Below are 21,792 nucleotides of genomic sequence, written 5' to 3'. Positions count from 1 at the left end.
GTTCCGATAAAAGCATCGAGCCGCGGGATTCATTTTCCTCTACTTTCTCGTCAACGATATTCGAGGATAACGTGGATGACGTCGCTCGTCCCACGCTTCGAGTGACCAAACTTGACGTTCAGCGTTACGTAGTTATAAATTATTATTAAGGTATAGAATAACGTGAGGTAACTTGAACGCACGTAAAAAAAAAAGAAAGAAAGAAAGGAAAAAAAGAAGCTAACTACCCTTTTCCCCTAGATGAGATCTTTTTATAATACAATATTTTTGCTGATATAGGAGAAAAAGAAAAGAAACAGAAAAAGAAAGAAGACAGAAGAGAAGAAAATACAATAGCAACAATAATTATCTTCTCTTTTCTTTCTCTTTACATGAAAAGCTCACTCTCAGAACGTTTTAAATTCGAGAAACACCAAGCGAATGAAAATTCCACTTTCTTATATAATAAAAAATTAATTTAAATAAATAATATATTTGTAAAATGCAATTAGGGGTAAAAAGTATAAATTATTAAAATGCGCTAGATGCGGGCGCAACTTCCACTCACGTTTTTTGCTTTCAATATTAAAAACAAAGTTATGTATTCTAGAACACGGCGGACCCATTTTCACTTTTATAAAATATGAATATAAAACTTCTTTGGAAAGAAGCTCTTCATATAATCTCATAGCAAAACATAGTCCTCATTTTGTTTTTATCATACCGAAGACGCGCTAAAGAAAGAAAAAGAGAGAACGTAGAATCATTTTTCTATATCGATTGGATATAAATGCTCCTTTTAGATTGCCAGTCGATGTAATCCCGATGATGTTTCTTCCTGCGATTCTTCACTGCGACACTTCACGAACGAGAACTGATCGATCTGAAAACGCTTTTTCACGTATTAAAACATTTATCGCTCGATTCGTGACATTATCTTGCACTTTACTATCGGTAGCTTCAAGAAAGTATTACGTTTTACGCGAGCTAGCAATGTTCTCGAAATGGAAAACATTCTTAAAATGGACGTTCTTTTCGACAAATTTTACGAGAGAGTATTTCCATTGCATCGGTCTATCATCTCTTTTCTCTCTCTCTCTCTCTTTCTTTGTCTTTCTTCCTTCCTCAAACTATGAGTTCTTTCTCGTTTGTCTAACAGCGAAATTACAACAGACGTCCTCTCCTTTCGATTTAATTTTACTGCAGCAAATTTTCCTTATTACCGGTGAATATGCAAACATTTCTTCGTCTCTCTCTCTCTCTCTCTCTTTCTTTTTTGCTTTCTCTTTCTTCATTTTTTTTCATTCTATTTTATAAACACGAGAAATAGAAATTTATTCACGAATAAAGTCAAGCTATTTTCTATAGACCGTATTCACGAACGAGCCTTTGCGCCGTAACGTGTTTTCAGGTGGCTTGGGTACGGGTCGATACTCAAACGATATTGTCGATCCACCAAAATGTGATTACCCAGAACCCACGGATCTCTCTATCGTACAACGACCATCGCTCGTGGTATCTTCATATAAAGAAAACGCAGGAGAGCGATCGTGGATGGTACATGTGTCAAGTGAACACAGACCCTATGAGATATAGGCAGGGTTATGTACAAGTTGTCGGTAAGATCGATTTTATGATAGCATGACGTCACTCGATGCGAATGAATTTTCTTACATAAATATTCTCTTCCTCTTGCCTTTCTAATTTCCGTTCTATCTCATGCATGAATCTAACATATTTAATATTGAATTTACGGAACCCATCAATTTGAACGATTTCTAATTCTATATAGTTAAAATAAGAGAGAAATCAAATATTAATACCGTCACATCGACTTTGATTGATGTTACGACATCAACTAATATCGCTATGGAGGATTTTAGTAAAAAAAAAAAGAAAATAAAAGAAGGAAAGAAAACGTATACGATGTCCTTAGATCTAGTATTAATTTATCATAACTTTCTAATATGATCCAAGCTTTCGAATAATAAACGTGTTTATTTTGTAGTACCACCATCGATCATCGACAAGGATACCAGCACGGATATGGTTGTAAGGGAAGCAACAAATGTGACGTTGACCTGTAAAGCGAAAGGTTATCCTGCCCCTTACGTCATGTGGCGACGGGCCGATGGCAAGAGCATAAACTACGATGGCAAGATCGGTGAGTCCTCGATCACGATTAATTAAGCATGATCTTCATTGACGATACATACCACTGGCAATGGCTATCGTTCGATGATTTTCGGCGCTCTTGGTAAGTTGGACATCGTGCGGAAGATAGAGAGGGGAATGAAGGGGTAACCTCCACTCGATAACAACGAGCCTTCCGCAGGACGTACGTAACTACGCTCAAATGGAGAATGACGTTCGTGGTTGGACGGATGCGTTCGGTGTAAATTAAACCATTACGGATCAGGAATTAGGAACTGACACTGGGTTCTATTTTAACAAGAACGACGTATAATACCGAAGCGTGTACTACCGGTTGCCATCGTCATCGTCATCGTCACCGTTTCCAAATCATTCGAGTGGAGGATGAGCAGGGACGTAGAAATTGCTCGTTTAGATTACGTGATAAGCTTCCAATAAATGAACGAATCCTTCGGTCGGAACGCTTCATTGGGCAATCGCAAACAGGAAGATATCGTGGCCAGGATCGAACCGAGAGAGAAGATGATCGAACAATTAAGAGGGCAGACCGTGTTTATCGAGATTAAGATTTAATCGAGCGTCCTACGAAGTTCACTTTTAAGCCGGATCGAAAGTCAGAAAGAGGATTGCAACGAGGAAACAATACCGAACGTTTGTTAATCCAATCTGAGTGGACGAACGAAGGTTGAAAGTGTCGATGGATATAACCTAAGACGGATATTAACGTTAAGATAAAATCGATCGAATTGCTAAGATTCTCATTAGATAAAAATGTCTAGTTATCAAAAATTTGGAAAACGACTCTCGTCTTGAAACTAATACGATATTCGGTGAAGTAATTAAAATTCAATGCGAACGAGTAACTAATTAAGATCGAACGAGTAATCTAAAATACATCGATGATAAAGGAAATACGGGGTTAACAGAAAATGAGATTAAGATTTAATACGTTCTCGTTATATCAGGGATATAATATACTCGCGTTAGACTTTCGTCATTTCGATCGACCTAGAAACCTTTCGAATTGGAACATTCGACGTTAGACATAATCGAGCGAACGTACCTAATCGAGAAAGCTCTCGGAGAACGCGAGGCGTGGCACTTCGATCGAGCTCATCGAGAAACGTTCGAGCGAACGAAAGAGGTTCTCGTATAAATAATGGACGTTCTCCTTAATTCTGAAACGTAACGGCTGAGCTTGTCCATTCACAGACTAGTCGACTTTCATCTCGATCGATGCTAATTACTCTCTTAATTACTTGCTATGAGAAAAGCTGTGAATTACCCACGAAGAAACGAAAACGAGAGGTATAACGGAAAGGTGAGATCGTCGGCTACGCGTTTCCAGATTTTCAAGGATTTACTGAATATCGGATAAAAACCGGATTTAATTTCTACTCCAATTTAAATTTTCATTTCTTCCGAAAACTAAGCGCAAAACCCAAAAGGTCGTTCTGCTCATAGAGAAAAACCTCGTGAACCTCGAATTTTCCATATCCCCGAGCTAACCGACCCGGTCTGTCGTTTATACAAACGATACTGATAAATATTTATGTCATGGAACGTCGTTCGATGTGGAAGAATGTCGTTTCGCGGTTTTCCTTGGAGCACGGTAAGCGCGTTCTCCGACGATTATGCGACTTCCTTAGGGAATCGTTACGTCGGGACTATAAACGCGCTTCATTATCGACTTGCTTTAAGTGCCGTTTTATAAATGCACGGAAAAGGAAGGTTAGCTATTCCGTGTTCTATGAATTAATCGGCTTGAGTCGGAAAATTATTTTCATTCATTTGAAATTTCTTAAAAGTAATTTCGAACGATTACAAATATATCATTAAAAATGAGAGATAAATAAATTCATATTGAAAAAAATAATATAAATATATTAGATAAAATACTGTAACTCTTTATTAATATTACATAAAATCTATAACTCGATACTAATTATATATCTAAATTACTTGCAATCTAATTTACTCGCAACACTATTATATATCTAAATTGTACTATCATACGACGTAACATTATTCGATTCTCACATTATTCGCACATACACGTTCTTTACACGTTTAAACTAATATTAATACTCTAAATGATCGCAAAAACCTATTTACAATATATTTAATATCCTGATCTATTTCTCACGTAAGTTTTTTAATATACCTTAATTTTCATATGTTTCGTTTATCGATTAAAAAATTAATGAAACTGGTTGAGCAAGAGAACAATTTCAAAGCTGTCATTTTAAGGGAAGTATTATACATCATGCTCTTAGATTAGAAGGATTAGCAAGGTGATTTAACCAAGTTCAAGTTCGAGTAACACGATTTATCGAAGGACGCCGAGCCACGTCGTTTCGGACAAGCAATCGCGTTGCTTCGAACCTCTAGGGAGTTGACGAGGACTAGGTAGAACCCAAGTAAGTACGCGATGTACGGCCTAAGCCTGAGCTCTTCCTCTTTTTTCTTTTCTTTTTTTCCTTCGTTGGATAGTCCCAGGACGACAGGACGGTGTCGTACTCGTCGCTACGTGAAAGGTGTCGGAAGCGTGTCGACTCCTTTAGCTCTGCTAACTCGAACTACCCTTCGCTCCATTCCCTCGATGATCCTTTCCATCCAGCAGTCCGGCTTTACTTGCTCTCGAGAAAAATGAAGAAAAAAAGAAGAGTCAAGAGATGGAAAGCGAAAGAAAGAAAGAAAGATAGATAGAAAGAAAGAAAGAAAGGAAGGCAGCAAGGAAGGGGAAAAAAAGAAGGAAAGAAAGAAAAAGAGAGATGAGAAAACTAATCGAATTTAACGAAACTATCACGAAAAGACAGCGGGGATGGATCGATCGAAAAGATTGTAGTAAGAGAAGGAAAACGGATGAGAAGGTAAGAAAGGTGGATGAACGCGAATGGAGACGAACGTTACGTGCACCTGTAGACGTCCAGGAGATTTAGGTCGGACCGGACACGATCCTCCCTGGCACAAAGTCGACAAATGGCGAATGAAACGGTTCAACGATTTCGAGCAAAATAGATAAAGAAACAAATAAACGGATGATCGAGTGAAAAGGTGGAAGGATGCTACAGAAGATAAATGGTTTTTTGGATGCTCATTGATCTTATCTTCCACTTTTCTTCGCCGTTATATAGATACCGATCGGTCCATCGGAGAAGATGTTTTCTAAAAGTTCCTTCGAATTGAAAGATAGAATTATTTAGAATAATAAAAAAATAATAAACAAGAAGCAGATTTTAATTAATTGATTAATTAAGTAAGTAAGTAGATAAGTACATAGATCATCTTAACAAACTGAACATCAGAAACAATAGAAAATAAAAAGATCATCTATCTATATGAAAAGAGAAAAATCTAAAGAAGAAGACGACTTGTTGATGAACAAGGAAACGAAAGAACCTCGACGATCCTTAATACGATCGTTCATAAGACATAAATATAACCTTAGAGTAACTCGCGATATCTAAGTTTAAAGAAAAAGAAAGATAGAAAACGTGTAAAGGAGGAAGGAAGATAGGAAAAATAAGAAAAAGAAGAGGAAGAGGAAGAAAAGGAGAAAGAAAGAAAAAAAAATGGAATGGCCTGGAGGAATGGGTGGCGGGGTGAAGGGGTTAGAATAGGAACCGATTCGTAGACAGAAAAAGGAAAGAAGTAGAAGGAGTAACTTCTTTTCGTTCCAAGTCCGTGCCACAGGATAAAGTTTATTTGGTCGTGTATTGGTGCGCCTCACTGGTTGTCCGCTTGGCCGACCCTCCTTCGTCTCACCCTCTTTACCCTTGGTCACCATCGTTTATAAAGACGTGAACACGTCGACGCTCGTCGTTGTCGGCGTTTCGCGCTTTCCGCACTCGGAAAATGCGATTGGTTTACCTCTCCCCCTCGCTCTGTCTTCTTATGTATATAGACATCCCCAAACGTAGTTCTATCTTTTTTATTCTCTTTATTTTTTCTTTTTTTTTAAATTCTCTTTTGTTTCTTTCGTTTCTTTTTCTATCTTTCTTTCTTCCTCTCATTTTTCTTTTTCTCCTTTTTTTTTTTGATTTTTTTCTTCTCTCCCTCTCTCTCTCTCTTTGTTTCCATCACGAATACCAAGGCGATTATTTTAAACGTGTTTTTGTCGAAACGTATTCACGTTCAACTCGTCGCATAACTTTATGCGATTATACGCACGCTTGTATCGATCATCGTTCGTTTGTTCATGGACAAAGACAAAGAGAAAGAGGATGAGGATTATCAGGATGAAGATTCAAAGGGAGTCCTTACAAAGGCTGAGTCAAAGAACGCTTTACTATAGCGGTTTTGTATAAAGATCAAGAAGAACGTATGGTAACTCGTTCGATGTTTACTCAACGTCCTATGCTTTAGGCTATGTTTCTATCTGTTTTTCCGTTTTAACTTCTTTTTATATACGTTCCAGATAGAAAACGAAATATCGTTCATATAGACTTGAATATCGCAAACGTATGTTACATCTATCCATGCTATTCGGAAAAGTAATATTACTTTAATATTAAACCTATGTGAATAAGACTCGACTCGAGCATGATCTCGACGAAGTTGTCAATATCTCTAAATAATTGTTTGAAAATCAACTATCTATTATATAAGATAATATTATAGCCTATATCTATCGTCTCTTTTCTTTCGTATTTTTTCTTCGTTTAAAAAATATCTTCGAGTGATGATAAATCTTCACAAAGTTCCTTAAAAAATCATTGCAAGAAGAAATTGAAAGTTAAACGTATGTCGATTTTATTCGATTATCGTGATGTTAGGAACAGATACGTTGAAATATTTGCCCGTATATAATTTCTAGAAAGGAATGAGAAACAAAAAAGTAAAAAAGAAAAAATAAAAGAAAGAGAAACAGAGAGAGAAAGAGATAAAGAGAACAAGGAATGAAATACGATTGTCCCGAGTTACGCTTATGCGGTGAAATACATCACGTACTAATTCCCAAATAGCCACTCAGCCACTTATTCTTTTTTTTCTACTTTCGTAAGCTGTCCGCTTATTCTTAAGCCGTTCTACGAAGAGGTAGAAAATGTTATGCAAAGTGAGCTGGAGTTCCCGCGAGCTGCACTCACCCCGCATCGACGCGAATGAGCACTAATTTATACTACGACTCGTTTATACTAACCAACCCCTCTCACCGCTCCAATGTTAATCCTTACGAGACTAAATGACCCTTAAGAGGTCTCACCACCCAATGCCTTTCCAAGAGGTTTCCTCTTCACGAGTAGCTCTTCTAGTCGCAACTCTTGACCGATTTCAATGCATGAAAGCTCATTTAAAAGATAATGATATAGAAAACACAAAGGAAATTTTTGTTAACTACGTCTACTACAGTCGAATATAGGATATGATTATAATCAAGCCAAACACAAAAAGAATGAAAATTTTATTAAGCTTTATAGTTTTTTCATTTTTTTTGTTTGTTTGTTTCTTTTTTCTTCAATTTAATTAATAATTTAATTAATTGTTTAATTTATGTTTTATTGTGTATTAAAGAACGACGATATCTTTTTCTATTTCGTAAGATTTTTCTTTGCTTATAATAGGTACGTAAACAATCGACACATCAGATGTATTTTTCCGCTTCGTAATATCATTCGAAACGTTGCTTTTATTGTTATTTTAATTAAGAGCTAGATCGAGTTCTCTGTATTATTCATAATATTACATTCGTTAATATTATTCTTATTAACGTCTTCAGTACATTTAAATATTGCACATACACAATGATACTCTCTCTTTTTGTGATGGAAGAAGAGAAATAAATAAAAAAATTGTTTCTACCTAGCATCATTATTTCTTTTCGCTGTATCTACACATATAATAATAAATTGTAATCTTTTTAAATTTAATATATAACAACGAAAAGTCATAGAAATTGTCACAGAAAGTTAAGAAAAATGTTTCCATTGAAACGAGTTTGATAACAGTTTCGAAGATATTCACTTTGTTAATATCGTATATATATATATACATATACATTTCATTAATTGAACAACTATTTTCCATTATTTTCACATGGTTAAATCCTGAACATATTTGCCCTGGTTAATTTTCACAAGGTTTTTACCATCAATGCAGAATAAGCACAACTTTTACTATTATTTTAATAATAATTTCTGTTGATATAGAATAAAGACCACTTTTCGTTCAGTGCACATTGTAGGAATTAGGTATGTAAACTATCAAATAATTCTACAACTAACACAAGAATCTGTTTTATTCTCTTACGCTATTGTCTCTGGTACACGATCCGTAATACGGCTACAATGAACACATATAGATATTTATTTCGCGTTGCAGCCCGCTTCGTCCAGCGAATCTGTGCAAACACCTCGAACATCGATCCGCTCGGAAAATATTTGCTATTATCGTGTAAATTACAAATGTTACGAATCGTGGACGAAAGGATTCGTTCGCGGTGAAGCAAGAAAATACGATGAAAATTATTATCAGAGAATTCGTACGATCGACGAATTTAACGATCCTTTATATTTCCAAAGCATGCTTTTTCTTTCCACGAAAATAACGTAACTTTCAGGCAAGTGTTTGATAGAAGCATTTTATGTTTCTGTTTTAGTAAACGTCATCGATGGCGAAGTTTTACACATCGTCAAGATCAGCCGTCTTCATATGGGGAAATATCTTTGTATTGCATCGAACGGAGTACCACCGTCAGTCAGCAAAAGCGTTACACTCAACGTGCACTGTAAGTTCTATTAAATAAATAATTTATTTTTAATATTATTTTAGTATTCATCGATCACTTAGTTACGTCGTCTATAAAAATAAAAATAAAAAAATCTATTGGATAAAAGTCTACTATTAAAATGGTTGAATGGATTGACATGAAATGTTTATTATAAATTAAATTTCATGTAATAAAAGTCCATTAAAAGTTCCGATTAGATTTGATTTTTTGTAAAAATTAAATTAGCAAGCATTTTATGCATTACAATATTAACTCCTTTACTTTATTAGAAAATTTCAAAATAATGTAATCATTTCATTGAATATTTATATTATTTAATCGACATTAAATATAATGAAACAAATGATTTTTACAATTTCATTCATTCTCAGTTAAAAATCTTTTTTGGTTTAATATCGCTTTATGCATGAAACGAGCTGTCATGTATTTTGACGCAAACGCGTTTAGAAAATTCACAAAAATCAAAAATCAAATATAACGAACCAATCATCTGTCATGAAAGTGAAAACCAAAGAATCACAGACGATATTTTATGTTCGCATTTGCATCTCGGTTACAATACTCATACACATGTATTGATATTCTCACGTATACTCATCGTATACAGTAAAAAGCAATAATCGTTCCTAATGAAATGTTTGCTTGGTATATTTTTCGTATTACTGATAACTGGACATATATGAGATCTAACGATATTTATATTACCTAATCTATTTTAATAAAACATATTGTAACACTTTTAAATATTACATCTTACACCGGTATCTTCAACAAGTCTAAAGCTCGCGTATACATAATAATACTTCCTTTTGCATAATAAAATCAAAGTGAAAGTGAGAAATTACTGCTATCCAAAAAAATTATTCCGTTTCATAAATCATATCGCATGATTATAATGAATCGTAATATTTCCAAGCTTGTAACTTTTCAAAAAAAAATTCATAAAAAATTACAAAAGGAAGATCATTTTAAAGTAGAAAACAGCAGCTTTACGTACTAAATAATATTTATTAATAGGAAATTATCAAAGATATATGATAACGATAAATGATAATATAACTATTTATTGAGATAAAGTTTCCAAGTTTATAAGTTGCAAATAACCAAAGGACTTAACTTCTAATTCCAAAAGCTTCGTCCAGTGAAAGAGTGCTTGTCCATCGACAGAGACAGCTCGGTCCAGCAGGATGCATTAGGTCGGCTTTCAACGTCTCATTTAGCCACCGATTTACGAGCGGCCACTTGACCTAGATATGCTCGATGTACGTCCGCTCGTCCCAGTGCAGCCGTTTCGAACCAACCCTCCTCTATCATCCCTCTCCCTGTACACCTCACCCCTTGATAAACCACTATACCCGCTCACGCGCACTTAAATTACGCACAACGATTTTGCTCTGTCCCATCTTCGTATTTTTTTTTCTTTTCTTTTCCTTTTTTCTTTTTTATTCTTTTTTTTTATTTTGCTTCCTTTCTCCTTTTCTCCTTTTTCGTTTTCTCTGTTTCTTTTTTTGATATTTCTTTTCTCTTTCTTTCTTTCTTCTTCCATCGACTCGTACCAACTTTGAGAAGCCAACATAAACCAACGAAAAGGTCTCGAGGCAAAATTTTTACGAGGGCAAAAGTAATATAATTTAAGCGACTCCTTCGGAAGCGCAATCGGGTGGCGTAAGTAAATCCGAACGACGTTCAAGGACGTCCTATTCAAGTATGTACATACGTACATCGATCTATCGATCGATCTCACACGTACGAAAGAAGAGGTAAGAATAGAGCCGGGAAATTTTCGATTCAACCGATAACTTGGAAGAGTATGCAAGAGAGAAAAAGAGAGGAGAGGAGAGAGGGTGGTTATAAGAGCAGTCTTTCGCCGCTTCGTCCGAGGGTACTTTCGTTCGCAGTAAACCGTGATTTACGTCGGTTCGTAAAAGGCGGCTGCCGTGACACGATATTACCGATTCAGGAGTGTCTATATCGATCGAGAGAGAAAGAGAAAGAGAGAGAGAGAGAGAGAGAGAGAAGCTGTGCTGCATCCTTCCATCGTAGATACAGCGGTAATAATCGAAGAACTTAAGGACGGTGTTTTGCCCTCAAAGAGAAAGAGAGAGAGAGAGAGAGAGAGAGAGAGAGAGAGATGGTCTTAACTTCCAAGTGTAAAAGAGACGAGCACACCATCCGCTTCGAATTCTCACACCGACAAAGGAAGGATTTTAGTGGATCGTAAAGCGTTTGCGAGAATACGCTTTAAAATCCATCAAACGCGAACGATAAATAACGATAATACCAAAGATGACTTCATTGCTTTATAATACGATGAACGACTAAGCGTAATAAGTGGTCGATATTCGATAAAATGTTTAATCTGTGTTAATGCCTTATTAACTAACAACACGTTGTTAATTGTATTCTGATCCATTAATCTTAAAATTAATTCGATCGTTTCTTTTCTTTTTTCTAGTTCCACCGATGCTATCTATTCCAAATCAATTGGAAGCTGCCTATATCGGACAAGACGTTACTCTCGAATGCCACATCGAAGCTTTCCCAACTGCCATTAATTATTGGACTACGGAGAACGGCGATATGATTGTCTCCGGTAATGCTCGATTTTATTGCACACGTTTATCTTTTACGATGGCACGAAGCTTGTACTTCCTTTTTATCGTTTTTGATATTTTCAAACTCGATATAGGACTCATAGAAACATGATAGTTCGTTTTTAACGATTTTCAAGTTTTCGAAGCGTCGACTTTTAACCTCTACTCTACCTATGTAATTAGAGTTAACGAGCGTGCAAATTATGGCGTTTCAGGTGACAAGTACGTGACGGTGTTCTCCGATAACGACTACACGAAGTACATGTTACTGAAGATACGAAATGTTAGCCCAAAGGACTTTGGTTCGTATAAATGTGTGGCACAGAATTCATTGGGAGCAACCGATGGTGTTATCAAGTTGGATGGTGAGTCGATATGATATCTCGTTCTCGATTGCACTTTTTCATGATTAAAAAAAATATAAAAAATAAGAAGAAAGAAAGAATAGAAAGAAAAACGGGAAAGAAAAAAAGAAATGTAAAAGAAGAAACGGAAAAGGATCAAGATTTCCGGTGTAACTTTCCTTTCGATATGTCGATATTGAGCATCGTGAATGGAAGCAGATTCAGTTAGCTCGAGTTTAAGAACGTAATCGGTTAAACATTACCTCGTAATTACAGATAATTATTTGGCGACACTATGAAGACTGCGTCCTAATGGTAAAATAATTGATTTCCAATAGTCCTCTGCATAAGACATTGACGGTCCGAGCATTGAATGTCGATCGATGAGTGAGGTCAAGCATCCTTTCCAACATTCCCGTCGTAATTGGCGATGAAATTTGTGAAGGATATATTTATCCGTACGGAACATACTTATTTCTAGTTTTTTAAACGAATAAATTGGCTGGAATTAAAAGTTTCTTGAGAAATACCTCCTTTGGAATCATTTATAGAAGATCGTTTCACAAACTTTCATTATTATAATAAGTATAGATAAGAAAAGAAGTTTTAGTTGAAGATTTTCTAATTGTGGAAAATATGGCGAATTTTTTTCGAGTAAAATATAGACAGATATCGATTTTTATCTCAACTATTTTTTTTTTCTTTATATCTCTTTCTCTCGTTCTTCCAATATCATCTGGTTTTTTTTTTCTTTTTTTTATTAAATTCACTTAACGAGCAAGCATACGTCGAACGACATTTGGCTATAGTTAGGAACGATTTTAAAGTCGTATGACAAATGTTTGCATCATCGTTTTAACAAAGCGGAGAAGACACTCGAGTGTTTCCTAAGTGGCTCGACGAACAGTCGTGCGATCCTTTAATTCGCTCTTCAAACAATAACGAAGATACATACGGTTTTAATATGAACAAAAAGGATACTAAAAATACAGACTTTATATTTTATCTTGATTTACAATACCCTTTATCATGAATGATACAAAAATCGATGAAACGTACATTATATTTTACGAATTAATCATTTTTATGATTCGTCATTTGCGATATTATTTATTTACAGAAATCCCAGCTCCATCGACCACCTCAACAACGCAATCTCCCTATTACGTAACATCGTTAATGAAGAAAAACGGTAATTAACGCTTTGTTTCAACGCCGAAACTTTATTTTCTACTTATGCCATTTTCACCGTCTTGAACGATTTCTCTCGAGTAACGTGAGAAGTATAAGCTCGAGATTAATTAAACGACGGTAGTTGAGGGCGGCTCTATATTCTCTCTCTCTCTCTTTCTCTCTTGATTGCACCTTTTCTTCTTATTTTTTTTTCTTACTTCCTCAAGATGATCTTAATTACACTTGGATTCGCGCGCGATCAAAGTTCGTATTTTGTTTATCCTTTTCTCTTCGAACAAGAGCATTTCCTTACCATCGTATATGCAAAGTTACTTTACTTCGTTACAATGATCTTAATTATTCGCGTAATTACGCGAAACTGTAGCTGCAACATAGCAGAAGCCGAAGTTTCCTTTCTCTCTCTCTCTCTCTCTCTCTCTCTCTTTCTCTCTCTCTCTCTTTGTTATCTTTTTCCTTATTTAGAATAGTTTATCCTCTTTATTCTTAAACAGTGTCTCCGATGCAGCATATCGATAAAACGTCGTTCGTATATTGTCCTCTAGGTAAAAACGGTAACAAGAAATTACGTCAACGTCCCAACGATTACGAAGTCGAGGAATGGAGAGATCCAGGTCAGTAAACGTCTACTTCCGTATAACTCCGCTTGCTAGATTCTAGAGGCAATTCCCATGATGATACACCTCTGCTTTTGCTAATAAGTCGATCGAGTATTTAGCATAATTAAAACTTTGTAAAGAATACGAAACAGGAGAGGATATCATTTTCATCGAGATTCATTAAATTGGTTTCGTCATTTCAAAGGTATATATATATATATATGTATTTATATATAATTTATATATTGTTTATATATAGATAGTATAAATTATTTGTTCCATTCCAACGCAGTTTTTCTATTGAAGAAAAATAAGTTTGTATTGAATCTGGTAGAAGGTTGAATCATTCATCTTCTACATAATATTTCCTTCTTACGAATATTTTCTCGTAAGTTTTTATATTATTTCTTTCGTATCGATTCGTACAGTGTTTACGATTTTTCGAATGCCAAAACGAGAAATTAGACTAACGCGTATAAATTGAAATCGATTAAACTGGTTTTTAATAATAATATTTCATTTGACGAATCAATACATCACTTGACGATATATCCTTTCTCAATTATACTTGTAATACTACGTATATGTACGTGTATCTTTCTTTATCTATATTTAATATTTTCCTCGCTGAAGAATAGCAATGTTTAATCTAAGGATCTACTTAAGATAAAAAGTAAACTAATACCTTCTTAACAGGTTTATAGAGGTTTAACATTCCGAAAAAATCAATATTTGGTCTTTTGTATATTGTATGTATTAATATGATCTTTCTTGTTTGACTTCTTTGAAAAATTTATGAAATTACGGTCAGGAAATTGTAAAACCTAGAATGGCGCATGGTCAGCCAAATGGATATAAGCTCTTGTTTGGGTCGATTTTGTAAGGTTTTGCGGTTTAATGGACCCGCCACAATTTCTTACTCATAAGCCATACAAGAAAGAAAGTAGTGAAATCCATTCAACAAGCAACTTCAGCGTCAGGAATTTTTTGAATCGTATAAGTATGGCTATTCTAACATAAATATCCTATTATAACGAAACTTTGAACGCAGTTTTTTTGAAACTACATTCTTTTGACAGGAAATATTAATTTGAAATTTATATGGGTATTCTAAAACACCATTGTACGTTAATTATAAACTGAAATCAGATTAAAAAAATATATTTTTACGATTTTATGATAACAAATATCTCAAAATTTTCACAACTTTTCGTTATCCGGATATCACTTCGTCAATTTTATTTTCATTTTCAATAATTCAGGTATAATACTAAGTCTAAGAAAAATAAATATCATCTTGAAAAAGAATTTAAATTTTCTTTAAAATTCTCTTAAAAATATTCTCTTCGTCTATTCAACTGGAATCGTGGTAAAGTCAGATTTTACATAGTTTATCCTTATCACATCAAAAGGTCGACAGTATTGACCTGGACATAATTCTTGATAGATTTTCTTGTTTTATAATGTTATAATTAATATTCCGTAAAAAGAAAAAAAGTTTTATATTCATTCCCGACCTTTGTTATAAATAATTGAACGTGAATCAATTTCTAAAATTTCAAACTTCCCTAGTTTCTTTAACATTTATCAAACAGTAGCTATCTTATCAGTCTATAATTGTAGACTCTATAATATTTTTTAACTTTAGGTCATCCATGTGCTCACCTAACATCTCTGATGATATAAACAGTTTCCAATATTTTTATATCTCCAATATTTTTTTTCTTTTTTTGTAAAAAGGCATTTTAATAAATTCTTCCAATCGTACGTTAGTAGATTTTGCTTTGTAACCCAGTAGATTCCTTATTAAATTTTAATTCAATCAGAATCGTAGATGTTAATATTTTTATTCGTTAGATAGAGTTAATTTCTTATTCTCGACAAATCTGTTATATTATGAGCTAATTGAGATTGAAGAAGAATAAATCAAAAGAAATCGAAACAATTTGAAAGATCAGCCAATATTTCTTATTCCGTAAATCTCGTCACTAATTAGTTAATAAATGTTAATTAGTTCTTGTCTCTGTATTTTGCATTCAGTATAATGGATATTTAATAATAATTTTATATTTTATATTCTGTAAAACGGATAATTAGATAAGAGTTCTTTATTTTGCATTTATAAAACTGGTGATAAATTAATAAGTCTAAATTCGAAAATCAATAAACATGTTCTGTATTCTCTCATAAATTTTGTCGAACACTGTTCGCTTATCATTCTAACGGAAATTCATTCTTGAATTTCTCATTAGATCGATGGTATGCTCATGGCAAAATTAAGTAACTTAAAAGTATATTTATTTTTAACAGTCTGTGCTTTGCCTTTTGAGATTTTAATTCTATTTAGCTATCCGTTCTCCGTCACTAGTTTTATCGCTCAGCATGGAATTCACATTTCTTAAGATCAATACTTGGTAAAAGTTGCACGGATTTGACCAAACACTGACCATCTTAAATTAAGCCATAGGACATATAATATATATTCTTTTTAATCGAATTAAATTAAATTACTTTGCGCGTTAAATATTAAAAATAGATGACTGGGGACAAGAATACGATTTTAAATAGATTTCTTTTTTACAATAACTGTAACAAAGAGTGTCAATTCTGTTCGTAGATCCTTTGAGAAATTTAGTTCCCAATTAAAATTTAATAGAATAACGTACAATCGATATCTGTCGTTCGATCAATATCTCAGCCAAACTCTTTTGTTTCAAAATAATTACGGAAGAAAGCTAATGCATGGATTTTAACGCGGTACGCTCTGGGGAAAAAAAGAAAGGGTAAAAAAAAAGAAACAAAAAGAAATCAAAATCGACCAGTCGATACAAAAGATGAGGTCAGTTGCTGACGAACGCTCGAAGGAACCACTCAAAGGGCGAACTTGCGATTTCGTCGAAAGATTTCCTCGAGCGGCGAAGTCACTTTTCTCCTCGCGACGTTTACTTTCAATTAATGAAAAACGAGCTTCGTTGACCTCCGGCCATCGGTCGCCTCGAGGGACAGAACACGGTAGAACTTTGCGGGTTACGGTTCAGATCGAACAAGTGTAGAGTTGGATGAAAGGAGGACGGAATTCTCGTTATTTTCTTTCTCCGTCTACCTTTGCTTTTCTTTTCAACCATCGTACAATTCTGTTTCCCCCTTGGCCCTTCCGGTAAATCGATTGACTTTGCTCGCACGTCAGAACGCACGCAATAAATCGAATGTCGCGATTTCCTTGAAAACAAACTTTTCTACGAGCTATACTTGTTCGACATGTTAATCGAATTTCGAAATTGTTATTAACACGTTAGCCTGTAATATATTTTTTTCTTTCTCTTTTCTTCTTTTTTATTTTATTTTATTTTATTTTATTTATTTATTTTTTTTTTCATTAAGGGAGTTCTCTTCCTGTACGCGCTTGCAAAGGGTTTATCCCATGAATTTTCATGGTCGCAATTTTTGTTCGACTTTACTGAACATGGGCTCAATCGAAAGACTTTCTACACGAGATTATCTTCGCAAATTTTTGAAAAATTTTACTTTCTTTGAAAATATTACATCTAAAAAATAAATCATTTTCCTGCAAGTATAAAGCTGTTTTAAAAATCTGACACGATTATTTCCTGTTAAATGACTATCTTTTGAATGAGCTTTTCATCACTGAAATTGGATAAAAAATTGTGATCATGAAAATTCATGATGTAAACTTTTAAATCCATAAGAAAAAATCTATCTTAATAAATATTAAAGAAATTTTGTTCCAGATATTATTTTTATTTATTATTTAGAATATAAATTAATATCACATATTCTATTCGTGTACATTATATTTCGAATAACTACATCTTGAAATTTGATAAACCTAGTAACAATTGTAGATCATTAGGAGACATAACTACTTCCTATTATGTTCTTCTTCAACTTTTATACTCTTATTCGTTTTCGCAAAAAAATTCTTTACCTTGTAGACGTATCATCTAATGGCTTCCAATTGCTACAAGTTCCAAAAAATTCAAAAATAAGAGCTATTCGGAATTCTTACAATGACAGCAATTTATATTGAAAATGAACTTTAATTAAATATTACATCTCATGATAATATTATATCTCATTAAATATATTCATTCAATGTGATTAATCTTTTACTGATGAGATCGTGATGAGATTCATGAGATTACTGATATGTAACGTGATACTTCATTCAGTTAATTAAAACAAATCAATAGAATAAAAATAATACTATTTAAAAAAAGAAAATAATTAATATGCCAAAGGTTAACAATGACAAAGAAAACAAGAATATATATATAAGTTTGAACATATGTAAACATATGTATATCAGTTTTGAATAGAATAAGTCGATCGAAAGAAAAAAATGTGTGTGTTTGTGTATTTGTTTCTAGATTACGACAACGAGTACGAGCCACCATCGATGATGCCACCAGGAGATTTGCCTGCGGATGCGTTAAATCTGGGCGCTGCTCGTGAGCCCCGCTTACTACTCCATCTTCTTCTGCCGAGCCTTCTACCATTGCTCTTAAATGCCATCAGAAGATGATTCTCGCATCACGGGAACGGGGCTTCCAGTTGTAGTGTTTATTGGACGGTGCGTCCGGTGTGCCGTTTCCGGCCGCGCGACGGATCTCGAACGCGACGATGTCGGCCACGCTTGAAATTATTTTCATACTAAAGCTAGACTTAAACAGAAAAAGAGAGAGAGAGAGAGAGAGAGAGAGAGAGAGAGAGAAACAGAGAGTGAGTGAGTGAACGAGAAGAAGAAAAAAAGAGAGAGAATGAACACGTGAGAAAGATTAAAAAAAAAGATATTATATATATATAATATATAAATATATAAATATATTAATATATATATATTGATATATTGTGTGAGTGTCGCAGTAAAGACAGGGGCATAGAGAGCCCTTTTCTGTGTTAGAGAGCGAAAGGGAAGACTGGAAAAAATGTTGCTCGTAAGTATCGACAAATAGTAATATAGAAAATTTCTTCTTCCTTTCTTATCGTCGATATACGTTCGTTTTATCGTCAAGATATATTACATGGTTTCGTGCGTAACCATAAATCTCTAAGTATAAGGCGTTTATCGATTTTCGACTCGGATTCGACGATCTTTACGAACGTGATTGAGGTTTCTTGAACGATGTTGAAAATCATGAACGTATCAACGTATGCTGTATCATCGAGTTTCGATTTGCGAAATCCATTTTTTTATTCCTTTTTTTATCCTTTTATTTTTTTTTTTAATAATATTTTGTTAGTGTTGTAGAAGCGGTTGTATCGAAGCAAAGCGATATTCGCCGGCTTCGTTCACGAGTTTCACTTGGCGTAAAATTTTCTTTTCGCTCTTTTTCATTCCTCCTTCTCCTTCCAGCACTACTCTTTCCTACATACATTCTCGACGAGGTAACTTTTTCCGCGAGGTTTTTCGTGGAAATACTTTTTCGCGAAGGATCGTTTAGTGCATCGCGGCACGTTCCTTATAGCAACGGTCGTCGGCTTCTCCTCGAGGACGAGAAAAGCGAATACCGGTCGCCTTTTATTGTCCGCGAAAGGAAATTGGATCGTCCTTATAACCCGCAGGGGTTTTAGATCTCTTCTTTTTAATAAGAGTTTTCCCTTTTTCGGTAAGTTGATCGTCGTACCCGAAACGAAAAGCGATATATCGGGAGAGAGAGTGAGAGAGAGAGAGAGAGAGAGAAATAGTGAGAAATAGTCGAAGTAATATCGAGCCTACATAAAATTATCGTTTTCATTTCTTATTCCTACGTTAGTTTCTCAACGTTATCGTTTTAAAGGAAAAACTCGATACATTGAATAAACCTTGCGTCGATACTTTTTTGATTTCGTCGGAAAGGAAAACGCGTGGAGAGAAAATTGTATATCTAGTAAATATACATATACGTACGACAAAAAAAATAAGAAATAAAAAAACGGATTAACAAGAAATATAGGCATATACGTATAGATATATATGTACATACATACGCGCGAATCATATAGTTAGATGGAGATAGAATGAGAGTGAGAGAAAGCAAAAGAAGAGGAAGAAGAAGAGGAGAAAGAAAGCGAGAGAAAGAGAAAAGGAACGTAAACGAGTTTCGTGATAAAAATAGTTTTGCCATTGCTTAGCCTCGATTTTGGTATGACGTCTAAAAAATAAGAGGAAGAGCAGGCAACGAATACGCTCGAAGTACGATAAAAAAAGAGACGACTGTGTTTAGATAAAAGCTGTAGGCGGCTTAGTTCGACGTCCGAGAGGAAAGAGAAAAATGACGAGAGAGACGAGAGGCGGTGTATATTATATCGTGTAGCCTCGAATCATCGACAACGACGTCGCATAGTGGCTTCGTGGCTTCGTTTCGTACAATTAAGCGCGATTATATCAAATAGAAAGATTGAAAAAAATAAAAAAATAAAAATAATAAAAATGAAAAAAAAGTTAAAAAAAAGAGAGAGAGAAAAAAAAAGAAGAAGAAGAAGAAAAAAGAAAACAATTGGCATTGGCCGCCGTATCTTGAAAAAGTTCAGCAGCAGTAATCGAACGTCTTTCGCTATATAAGTCTTCTTAGTAATTTGAATTTCTATTTGAAAAGGGAGATAGAAATTGTGGACCTCTCGTTTCGTTTCGTTTCGTTTCGTTTCGAGCATGACTTCGATAAAAGGAAATTCGACGGATTCACGCGAATTGGTTAAAATAGAACGTTAGATTTTCCTTGGGGAACGTGTGTTCGTTTCATTTGACGTCTCAAGAATATCGAAGGTAGATATCTCGAGCGTACGTTTCGAGTAGCACTCGAAAAAATAGTTCGATCGAATCGAACTCGTGTAACTCGCGAGCTCTTTGCCTTGTATAAATATCGGCAAGTAGTTCGTCATAAATAAAACGGTGAAACGTCTAAGAGGTCTTGCATATTTCGATCCCGTTTCAGAAATCGTGCCAGGCTTCCAGCTTTTTCAGAAAGCTTCGCATTGCTTCAGCCTCTCCGACTTCTTCTCTTACGTTGTACCTGACAGTTTGAATTGTTGGCCGTCGGTTCGAACGCAAAACGCGTGTGAAATAAGATAAGAAAGATAAATGTGAAATACATATGATAGATGTGAAAACAAGAAATGAAAAATGTTATCAATATCATGCGCCTTTGCCGCGATCGATTATGTAAATAATGTAGATAGATTTGCAATGCGATCGAAGGAGAGACGGTCGTTTATGCGAATGATGATGACTCGAGGCTGCTACTCGAGTAATAGCGAATCGTTTAGGAGAATGGAAATTAAAGATGAGAGGGATAACGATAAAGACGATAATGCCGATAATGATTGTGCGTTGTTTAGTAGAGAATTCAGAATCGAGGTTTTAACTGCCATCGATATATATCGTATATATCGGATTAAACCTAACATTATAGATATGTTATTAATGTATCATGACCGATGTTTTCACTATGACGAGAAACATTTTTATGCACACGCGGATGCTTCGCGAAGGATCCTGAGAATGAAGATGTAGATGTAGATAGTGAAACTGTCAGTCTGAATATCTTAATAAATCGAATACATCACTGCCATCACTGCGAAAATCATTTATTGCCAGGATCACATCGAATCAACCGAATAGTTTCAAATCGTTTTCCAAAATAGATTGTAAATTCCGTTAACGTACAATTATTGACAATAAGTCGTACTAATTTGTGAGAATCAGTATTTCGATGTACTACGTTGTCCTGTCTCTATCGACTTAGCTTTTGATAATACATAAAAGAAGATTGGAAGTTAATGTCGTCTACATATCATTTGCTATTTTTCATTTATCTTTTATTTAATTAACTGCTATTTTTTACCGAGTTTCGATATATATACATATATATATATATATATATATATATATATATATACATATATGTATATATGTGTGTATGTATATAAGACCTAAAGATATCATCCGATTTAGTTAACCAAATAGATATTTTTTGTTTGTTTCTATTTATTATTCTATTATCGACAATCAAGTACTATAATTTAAAATTTTTTTTCTTCTTAATCACTATGTAGAATTATAAGCAAAAAGTTGGAGAGAAGAAATAAGAAGTCATCGTCCATTTGGCAGGTAACAAATTTCAATTTCAATTTTGAATTAGTTTAATAACACGATATAACACAGAAAATGTTTCTGTATCACAGACATTTTTTTAATATAGTTT

The 21,792-nt window shown here is 34.4% G+C and overlaps 1 protein-coding gene across 2 annotated transcripts in view; it reads left to right on the top strand.

Annotated features, from left to right (window-relative positions):
• The window catches only part of LOC127069423 (lachesin), a 133,674-nt gene extending 112,306 nt beyond the window's left edge, over nucleotides 1-21,368 (top strand). For both annotated transcript variants that reach the window (XM_051006443.1, XM_051006444.1), the window contains exons 4-11: nucleotides 1,391-1,598; nucleotides 1,988-2,143; nucleotides 8,732-8,860; nucleotides 11,319-11,456; nucleotides 11,673-11,822; nucleotides 12,922-12,993; nucleotides 13,538-13,606; nucleotides 17,980-21,368. In XM_051006443.1, the coding sequence (XP_050862400.1) occupies nucleotides 1,391-1,598; nucleotides 1,988-2,143; nucleotides 8,732-8,860; nucleotides 11,319-11,456; nucleotides 11,673-11,822; nucleotides 12,922-12,993; nucleotides 13,538-13,606; nucleotides 17,980-18,134 (1,077 nt within the window). In that variant the 3' untranslated portion in view covers nucleotides 18,135-21,368. The remainder of the gene's footprint in view (nucleotides 1-1,390; nucleotides 1,599-1,987; nucleotides 2,144-8,731; nucleotides 8,861-11,318; nucleotides 11,457-11,672; nucleotides 11,823-12,921; nucleotides 12,994-13,537; nucleotides 13,607-17,979) is intronic.
• The last annotated feature ends 424 nt before the right edge of the window (nucleotides 21,369-21,792 follow it).

The sequence above is a fragment of the Vespula vulgaris genome, chromosome 15 (assembly GCF_905475345.1).
Source record: "Vespula vulgaris chromosome 15, iyVesVulg1.1, whole genome shotgun sequence".
Taxonomy (NCBI): Eukaryota; Metazoa; Arthropoda; class Insecta; order Hymenoptera; family Vespidae; genus Vespula; species Vespula vulgaris.
The sequence above is the reverse complement of the archived record's forward strand: the minus strand, read 5'-3'. Positions and strand labels throughout refer to the sequence as shown.